This window comes from Calonectris borealis, chromosome 7 (assembly GCF_964195595.1).
Source record: "Calonectris borealis chromosome 7, bCalBor7.hap1.2, whole genome shotgun sequence".
Taxonomy (NCBI): Eukaryota; Metazoa; Chordata; class Aves; order Procellariiformes; family Procellariidae; genus Calonectris; species Calonectris borealis.
The window spans coordinates 24,567,309-24,576,901 of NC_134318.1; the positions used below are offsets into that span (position 1 = coordinate 24,567,309).

General features: G+C 55.0%; 1 protein-coding gene across 1 annotated transcript; it reads left to right on the plus strand.

Moving 5' to 3' along the window:
* The first annotated feature begins 2,361 nt into the window (after positions 1-2,361).
* Positions 2,362-8,501, plus strand: TMEM72 (transmembrane protein 72). Its single transcript, XM_075155448.1, has 5 exons — positions 2,362-2,431; positions 6,418-6,484; positions 6,912-6,983; positions 7,711-7,850; positions 8,041-8,501. The coding sequence occupies exons 1-5, from the start codon at positions 2,362-2,364 to the stop codon at positions 8,499-8,501; spliced, it is 810 nt and encodes a 269-aa protein (XP_075011549.1).
* The last annotated feature ends 1,092 nt before the right edge of the window (positions 8,502-9,593 follow it).

The window sequence follows — 9,593 nt, forward strand, 5'->3', positions numbered from 1 at the left end:
CTTGCTGCATTGAGAGGGGCTGGGTGCTGTTGAAGGGTGGGTGCTGACAGCGCTCAGGATTGCATTGTGGTGTTTGCTGCTTTTCTTCAAACCCAAGCTCGTGGCTCTAAGTGATTCTGAAAGAGTCTTACGTCTTTCTTTTGTCTATTTGCTTTTTAAGTAGTTTTCTAGCTTTCACGTTTGTAAAGAAACACCTGAAATTCAATACATCGATGTTAAAAAAAACAAGACAGCAAGGAAAAAAAACATTCAGACTGTTTGTACAACCTCAGGGCTCTTAAGCCGGTTGGTGATTTCTGGAAACAGAGGATGCTCCTGGATCCTGCAGCGATGGGCCGTGAGAGGGCACGGGGATCACCCAGGCAGTGCCTAGCCACAGCGGGCAGGGCAGCGGGGTGCCACAGCCGGGCTGCTCCCTGGCCTTCGTGTGACCTTCCCCGCTGGCATGCGGGGGGGAAGGTTTCCCTCTTTGTGTTTCTCTTGAAAGGAAGTTTTGACACACCACTGAGTCATCAGTTGTGGAAAACCCATAGTTCCTTCAAACACCCACGGTGGTGCGGGAGGACAAGAGGAAATGGGAACACCCAAAGGCAGTGCCAGTGCTGCAAGGCAAAGACACATTTTGGATCTGCACCATTCAGTGCTGCCCCTTGGGATGTTCTGGAAGCCCTTCTCCAGTGGGCTTTTCCATTTTTCACATAGAAAATGTGCTGTGCCCCCAAACCTTGTCAGCATTGCCTGCTGCAAAATTCCTGGCACCTACCACCTTGTAAGTGTTCAGAAAAACACTATCTGCAGATATTTACAGAAAATAGGAACTCATTTGATGAGCTCAGGCATTTGGCTGTCCTGGGAAAATCCCAGTCTGAAATACAGACCAAGATCCTGTGGAAGAAAAGCTGTCGCTGTGCCCTTGGACCAAGTCGTCTCTACCCCCGGGACATGTCAGTACACACATACTGGCCAGGTTCAGCTTCGTGGTCTCAGCCAGGTGAGAGGGGATCACGGGAGACAGGCTCGGCCGGTTGCCGCCTCCCCGCAGGGCTGCCTGTGCGTGAGCTGAGCGTGATTCACCCAGCCCTTTGCCCGCACCGCTGCTGGCTTCACAGCAAGCGCAGTGAGGGGCAGGGGCTGCAGTGACTCGCCCAACGCCGGCTGCAGCACAAGGTGAGCTCACTGACCTGCAAACCCGCGGCCCCGCAGGCGCCAGGCTGCCCGCCGCGGCTGTGCTGTTGCTCACACGCCCTCCTGCTGGGACTGCAATGACCAGATGCTGCTGCAGACATCGCCTCTTCCCCAGACAGCAGCAGGTGGAGATCGAATCGGTGACCCCCCGTGAGATGCACCATGTTCAAGCACAGAGGAATGTGGGGCTGGGGTCCAGAGCAGGCCAGCGCTGTCCCGTCCTGGCCTTCAGACATGCGTAGGGCTGCCCCTCTCCAGAGGCAGTGTGTCCTGCAGAGACAAGCCAAGGACCCCCAAGCTGCCTACCAAATCCACTACAAAGAGGTCAGAGTACCTATGCGCCCCACTCCATGTGTCAGGACACTTGTGCGACCCTGGTGCTGTCCAAATGGCTCTGGTGACTACAACACAGAAATACATTTCACTGAGGTTCCAAGAAGAGAAATACACATCTCCCCTGCTATGGTCGGCCTGGGTCTTAGGACCCTTGAGAAAAGATCTGATCTCCTTGTTCCTGAGGTTGCACATCAGCCCGGACACTGCCTGAGCCATACTAGTCAGAGCCTGGCAAAACCTGCATGGTGAGCAGCAGCTGTGGCGGGGGGCTCAGCTGCAGGAGGCAGCAGGGCTGGGGTGCCCTGGGAGCCTTGCGACTTGCCAGAAACGTGCCGCTCTCTTACCAAGAGCAAACATCACCATCCTCACAAATGGTTAACCTGCCGGGAGCTGCACAGCACTAATGACTTCACATGCATTTAATCAGCTTGGGCTTCCAGAGCCTCCTCCTCGGGAGCAGGAAAGGCCATGCACCCCGGGTGCAAATGCTCCCAAAGCCGCACCCCCCCCTTACCAATCATTAATCACCGCCGGGCCGGCAACGCGAGCAAGCAGCAAGCAAGCAGGAAAAGGCCAAGTCTCCGCAGCCCCCGCGGGAGCAGCGGGAAGCAGTGCTGACCGGTTCCCTGTGGTGGCAGCTCGCTCTCCGACCACCATCCCCTGGGAGGCCCCGGTGGAGGTGGCCAGTCCTGCACGCACTGCCTTTTCCTTCAGGAAGGTCACTTGGTCCTGGGCGCGGGAGGCTCTGCCTGTGGCTGGGAGCTGCTGGGCTACACGTGAGGCCGGAGCTCTGAAGAGGAGCTTCTGCCTGGTCGGCACCGCAGTCTTCATCTCTTCACCATGCGGCACAAGGTGTTTTGGAGTGCTCTGGAGTACACCTGCCGATTGCTGGGCATCTCCACTGCAGCAGGTAAGAGTGAGCTCTCTTTTTATTTGACACTAAAAGGCACTGAGTGGATGCCGGCCCCCCTGAGCTGTCTCCCTGCCTTTGGCCAGGTGCAGCCACTGCCCCATCCTACAAGGGGGAGAGGGAAACTTGCTCACTTTTGCTTTCGGACCCAGGGAGGGAGAGTGCTGGGTGCCTGGCCAGGCTCTTTCCAAATGCTGGGAGGCACAGTGGGACATCAGAAAGGAAGAGCCAGCACTCGGTATGGCAGAGGACAAGCTAAAGCACAAATGGAAAAGAAAAATAAATTATACTCTTGTAAAACAGCCATGGGCACAGGCAAGATGTGAATGAGACTGAAAAGCAAAATACTCATGGCTGCACAAAACTGCCAGGCTGCTCTGTGAGATGTGAAAATGAAGGAGCTCCTTCTGCTGTGCACGGTGAGCTGTCCTGTGCCAGGCAGGATGGAGAGGTCCCAGCCATCACGGCACAGTTACTGCCAAAGCGCGGCTCTGCCTCTCCAGCAACCCGTCAGGGAGCAGGCTCAGGAGCAGTTCAGGTTATACCTGCTGTACAAACGTCATAAATTCACCCTCCTGGCTAGCTGCATCCTCTCACCTGCTGCCAGGGGCTGCTTGGGACCAGCGTCCTCTGGGTTTGGTGACACATCTGAGCGCTTGGTTTCAGGTGAAATGCAGGTGTTTTGAGCCGGATGTCTCAGGCACAGCGTCTCACCCAGAAGGACTGAACTGTGGTGAATAACCGTCTCACATGGGGCCTCTCCGGATGGGACGTGGGGAAACAGCTAACGCAGAGGGCTGAGGGGTTCACTCTGGCACTGCTGCTGACTCGCTGTTACGGGACAGGACAGACAGCGCTCTCTGCCTCAGTTTCCCCATCAGTAAAGCAGAGATCAAAGTGGCTGGTTTCCCTAAAGGCTGGGGGTGTGAACCAGAGGTTCTTGGTGAGAGGTGACTTGAGGTGGTGCCTGTGGTTCCTGTGTCAGAGCCCTGGGAATTTCAGATTCAGACACTGCAGAGTAGGTCACAGCAGGCCCTTCTACCTTCGCATTTCCTTTATCAACTGCAGACAGCCATGAGAGACACTTTGCTCAAGTCAGGGGCAAAGTAGAAAGTACAGAGGTCAGCTGAAGAGAGCACAGGTCCCCAAGGACACCCAAAGCCCAGATGGGACGCCGGAGGCTGTGCTTTGGAATGTACTTTAAACGACTGATAACAGGCAAAGATTTGAGTATCTGAGTTTCTACAGACTCCCAGCAGATAAGTGCACATCATGATGAGACTGCAGCAGATAGGAGCTGGGACATAGTTTTAACCAGCAAATGCAAATCTCTTCCTTTCTCCATCCCTATCCCCCTCGGGCCCACATGAGCCCCATGCTGGTCATATTATCTCTTAAAGCTCCAAGGAAACTCATAGAGACCTTCCTGGGAGAAAACATGAGCTTGTTGCCATGGGAAACTAAAGCTAGAACAGCAAAATTGAGAGTAGCTTACAATTTGGAAGTGTCTTAGTGGAATATAATCTCTCTCCTGCTTGTTTTCTTTTCATCATTTTGCATCATCTGCACTTCTTTCTGTAGTTCTTCTTGAAATGAGCAGTGCAGTTGTCTCTCTGCTGAACATCACAGAGCGTAGACAGCTGCACTACCGATCTGTGTGCTTTTCCATAGCTCTGATGCATTCCCAGTATCACCTGACTTTCCCAAAAGGCCAGTGAAGAATGGGAGGTGCCTGTGTTTTATTCTTCTATGTGTCTCAATGGAGTAAGAAAACAGCTTGATGCAGTGTTTAGTGCCTGATGAGGTGTGTGAGGTTTTTGCATGAAATGGAAACCATGCAGAAGAGAATCCCACGGGGTTTGTTTGAAAAAAAAATATGAAAGGGAGAGGAGAGTGCATCAGCCTCACTAATTGATTCTGAGAAGGCCTGGCCAGCTCCATAAGCTGCTTGCAAACACAGAAGGTTGCCCACATAATATAAACCTCCCCTTCCTCCAGGATCTTGGAGCGTAATGGCTGTCTGCAATGGTGGGGCTACAGGGTTTCTTGTGTGTGAGAAATCAGACAGCCCTGCTGTCAGCAGAGCCTCATGGTGAGTTGGCAAAGAGTGATCAAACAGCCCCGTGATTCGCTGCAGTGTTTGGGGCATCTCTGTAGTTCAGAGATTTTAGGCCTTGTGATTTCTGCATCTAGGAGAGAGTCCTTACTTATTTCTTAATTCTCATGCTTTCAACCATTTAATGCCTAATCATGTGCCTTCAGCCACATGGTTTGGATAAGATCCAAATCAAGGCAGCAGCTAGTCCAAACAAACACCTTGGAAACAGCCCTTTGCTTCTTGCAGATTCTTCATCCAAATGGCTTTGTGGATAAAGCAGAAACTGTGCAAAATGAGGAAGCCTCCCCATCCAGAGCAGAGACTCGAGCGTAACAGCTGAGCTGTTGAATTCTGCATTCATCCACAGGGAATGAATGAATGAATGAACGAACTCCGCATTTGTAGGGAAGACTATAAAGAAGGGTTCTCAGTCATGAGACAGCAAAGGACAGTACTTTGCGTGTAGGATTACACAGCTCACACAGCTTCACAGCCCTCTGATGAGACTGATTTCCCCATGCCTCTGCTCGGGGCTGGAGAGGCAGCCTTCACGGAGGAGGGTGGCGCGTGGGCCCCATGCGTTCCCCTGGCTGACAGGGCCAGCAGCTGCAGGTGACACAGGGGGAACCAAAGCAAGACTGCAGCACCCCAGCAGGGCTTTGCTCAGCCAGGATGGGAGAGCTGTGTGCTCAGGCATAGACCCTCGGCATTGACCCACATCGCAGGCTTGATGGACACTGGTCTGCATCCCTGTTTGGGAGCCTGGTACCCTTCTCCAGCTGGGGCAAACCACAGCTCAGATAAATGAAGCCAACCGGCACCTCAAGCATTGGCCAGCGTGCATTGAGCAGGACCAGCAGTGAACTTCCTGAGCACCAGTGGATGGGCAGGGACTGCTCGGTGAGATATGGAGACAAGAAGTGCCGACACAAGTCCAGTGACTGCCTGGAGTGATGCCCTGGCCATGAGACCTGGGCTTTGCTTAGCTCCATGCAGCTGGCACTTGTGCATTGCGACCGGCTGGTTGCGTACCGACCAACTTGCTGCAGCTGGTGCTAGTCATTCGTTTCTGCTCCATTTGGGAAATAGTCTTGTGGGGAATTGAAGGATGTTGAAGGAAATTTTCCATCCCCTGAAGCTATTGGCCCCCAACGGCCAGTCCAGGGAAGATTTTAGCCTTGCTAATACTCTTAATCCCCCTTCAACTGACTCCCCAGTGTGCTGTGCTGGCCAGGGCACTGAGGGGACGTTCATTCCCTCTTTTTAATCTGCCTGCCCCCATTATATGTTTTTCTGTTTGGCTAGCAAAGGATCTTGATGCCATGGCTACAGCCCTTTGTGAAGGCAGCTGGCACGGTTCCCCTGTCCTGCTGCTGCCCTGCAGCCGCGTGTTGGGTGCAGCAGGTTTGGGCAAGCAGGGAGGGCAGGGGAGTGAGGCTGGGCAGAGAGGTCCCCACACTGGGAGGGGGCAGAGGTGGATGGGGCAGTGGGAGGGAAGTCCCTGTGGCAGCTGTGATGGAGCGGTGTGGCAGGGGGTGGAAGGGACACAGGACACTGCTGCTCACCTCCCCCCGGCTGTCCAAGGCCAGCTGGTATCCCCAGAGCACCTCTCCCCAGCCCACGCAGTGGCAAGGCTGCTGTGGTGGGGGTGCAGCTGGGATGGGTTTCTGGGCTGTATGTCAAGGCCAGCATTCAGCTCTGACCTCCCCTGGATTGGTGTGTCAGCACGAATCACTGGTGCTGGCAGTCCTGACATGCTGCACAGCACGGGAGGAGCGGCCTCGCCAGCCCCTGGGGAAACCGAGGCATTGATCCTGGGAGCTGGTAGGGCACCAGATTGTTGGGAACCAACCCTGCAGTCAGCACCTTTCCTACCTTCTCTTTCTAGTGCTGATCGGTGTGGGCGTAGAAACTCTGCAGCGAGGACGGTTCAAAAGTCTGGCTTTCTATCTGCTGTGAGTATTTTTGCCCTTGAAGTCAGAGCTGGCGGGGGTGACATGTTCGACCCCTCCACCACATGTAGCACCAGACTAGACTGCAACAGCAGCAGGGAGCAGTGCCCGAGGCTTTGGGGAATTCAGACCTCAATGTTTAGGTTTCAGAAAAGTAAGCTACTTCTGTTAGAGAAAGTGATGCTACTGCATCACCCATGCTACTGCAGACTCAGGCAAGCCAGAAGTGACACTGGCTGCAAGTTGAGTCCCCGGGGACAGAAGGGCTTTGAGCTCTCCTCCACGAACCAGCCGAGCAGAGGGTATTCAGACCCCACCACACAGACTCTGCTGTGAACTGAATAGTAAATCCTGGCCCTCTATGCCCCTTCTGCCACCTGGAGAGCATACTCAAACCCAGCCCTGCCTCCCTGACAGCTCCACCTTTCAGTTTTTCAGGGGTTGCAGTTACTGTCTGTGAAGGCTGCTTCTTTATCAGTTTGTTCCTGGAGATGTGCTTCACGTGAGTAGACCCTGTCCAGTCTTCTCCAGCCTCGGTGGGACCTCCCTAAGGCAACTTGCCCCTTAGGGACAACACCAGACCAAGCTGAGCTGCAAGTGCCAGACCAAAGGTCCTGCCCCTAATGCCATGGCAAGTGCACTCAAGCAGGGGGGAGGTAAGTGGGGCCATGTCCACAGCCAGTCAAACCTGTTTTAACCCAAGCTTGTGCCATAATTTGCTGAGCATCAGCAGGATAAGCCCTGATCTTCAGCACCTCCTAACACACAGTATGAAGCACTACAAAGGACCAGGGTTGAGGGAAGAACCAGATCCCCGGGTGAGCTGCAGCTCCCTCCCAGAGACAGCGCAGAAGTTTTAGTTAAAATGTAAAAAATCCTTATGTACTTCTCAAAGGCTGAGCACTTTTGCTGTCTTTTAGCATAAACCTAAAAGCCCGAATAGCTTAGAGGCCACACCTTGCTCCAGCTAATAGGCACTTGATTAGTGGCCAACTGGGCAAACACACCAAGGAGAGATGTCCTGAGATGCTGACCTCTGGCAGCTGTAGCCCCTGGCCTCTTTTCCCCATGGGAGAGGCTCAGACTTTGCTTACCTTCCCTGACCAAAACACTGATTCCTGAAAACCAGAGTGAGGATCTGCACATCTAGATGGGTGAGAGTTAAGTCCAAATCTTTTTGCCATGTGCTTGGTGCCCCATCCCACAAGGACCTCTGTTTCTCTCCCCAGATACGAGCCTGACTCCCTGGCACAGGCCTGCTGGAAGCGAGCTAGACGCCCAGGGAGCTTCCAGAAATTCCTGGGGTACACGTTGCTGTCAGTGGCTTGCTTCCTGCATCCCGTCCTTGTCTGGCATGTCACCATCCCTGGTGAGGAACTGGTGCTGGGGTGGGAAGTAGCACAGATGGAAGAGGAGCATGGTCTGTTGAGGGCCAGAGAGGGTGGGGATGTGCAGGGTGCTGGACTGGTTGCGGATGGCGCTGAGCTAATTAGACCAAACACTGCTTGGTAAGGTGTTCGCCTTGCCCCAGCCCTCAGCCAACCTGGCCTTCTCCCTAGGGTCCATGCTGGTGCTCACCGCCCTGGCCTACTTCCTGCTGAGCAAGAGGAGGAAGAGCCCAGGGCACAAAGAGACGCATCCACAGGCGGGCCAGTACGTGGACCCTTCAGCCACCATGGCAGCCCCAACCATCGCTGGTGACACTGAGCAGACCTACACCTTCCACAGCACCCAGAGGGAGCAGCACCGCTCGCTGCTGGGCCACATGAAGAGCATCCTGAAGGGCAGCAGGGACAGGAGCCTGGCCCCAGTAGCTCCTGCCCAACCAGCAGCCCCGCCAGCCCCACGGAAGCAAGTGCACTTCCAGGAGAAGGTGGTGCAGATCATCCCCTCTGTCAGCGAGAGCTTGGAGGACATGGAGAGCGAGGCTGAAGAGACCACATCAGACACAACACCCATCCTCACCCCACCCGATGCCCCCGTCATCCTCACTCCCCTCAGCTCCACGGGCCTCTTTTGAGCCCTCAGCAGGAACGAGGACAGGACAGACCTGCTACCCCTGGCACTGGCATCTCTCCCTGCCGCTCCAGCAGCCAAAGAGCCCTGAGAGGTGGCCCTCCTTGCCCTCCCTGCCTCCAGGGTGACAACTGTGTCACCCCCTCTTCAAGGGGCTGCCCGCACTACACGGTCCCACACCTTGTGACAGGGCCAGTGGCAGTCCCCAGCCCCTGCAGCGCCATGCCCAGGGGACAGGCGGTGGTTCAGCCAGGGTAGTGCCAGGGTAGTAAGGTTTCTGCTCCCGTGACCTCACGCGTGGGTCACCCCTCTGTTACAGCACTACTCATCACAACGGCTGCTCCTGCCTAACATCACAGCCGTAGCGTGTGCCTCCCATGAGGCAGCAGCAGGCAGGAGGCGGGGAGACCGCCATGTCCCCAGAGCAGCCTCTGCTGGGGGCACTTGTCTCCCACCTGCCCTCGCTGCATGTTGAAGAGCTCAGGGCTGGGACACATTCAGCACAGGGCACCACAGCCTGCAGCCTCGCAGCACCTGCACCAGCTGCAGCAGGCCCAGGGCATCCAAAACATCATTTCAGAGGTGGGCTGAGACCAAGCACGCCCCTGGGGCTAACACTCCCCTGAGACACACTCTGAGCCCAGCAGGGAAATCACCTCTGGCCTTGGGGACACCAACGCAGGAGCAGGGAGGACCCTGGCGCTTGCCAGTGTCCCCTGCCTGGACAGCCCTCTTGAGTTAGAAGAGCTTTGGGTGATGTGGCAGCTCAGGTCATGAGATTCAGCACCGCGCTGGTGCTGAATACAGCATACATACAGCAGACTGTATGTAACTCCCGATGTGTGTTAATTATGGGCTCCAGAGGGCAAAGGCAATAATAAAGTTACAACACTGTCCCACCAGTCCCTTCCATGCCAGCTCTTCCCTGAATCCTTCACCTCTGGCTTAATCCTACCATATTTTCTGCCCTTTGAGGACCCTTCACCTATAATCAGGCATTTCTCTCCTGTTCAACTCATCCCCTTAGCTCTCTCCCACCTGAGGACTAAGACTTTCTGCTTCCAGGTGGCAAATGCCATCTGTGCCTGCAGACACC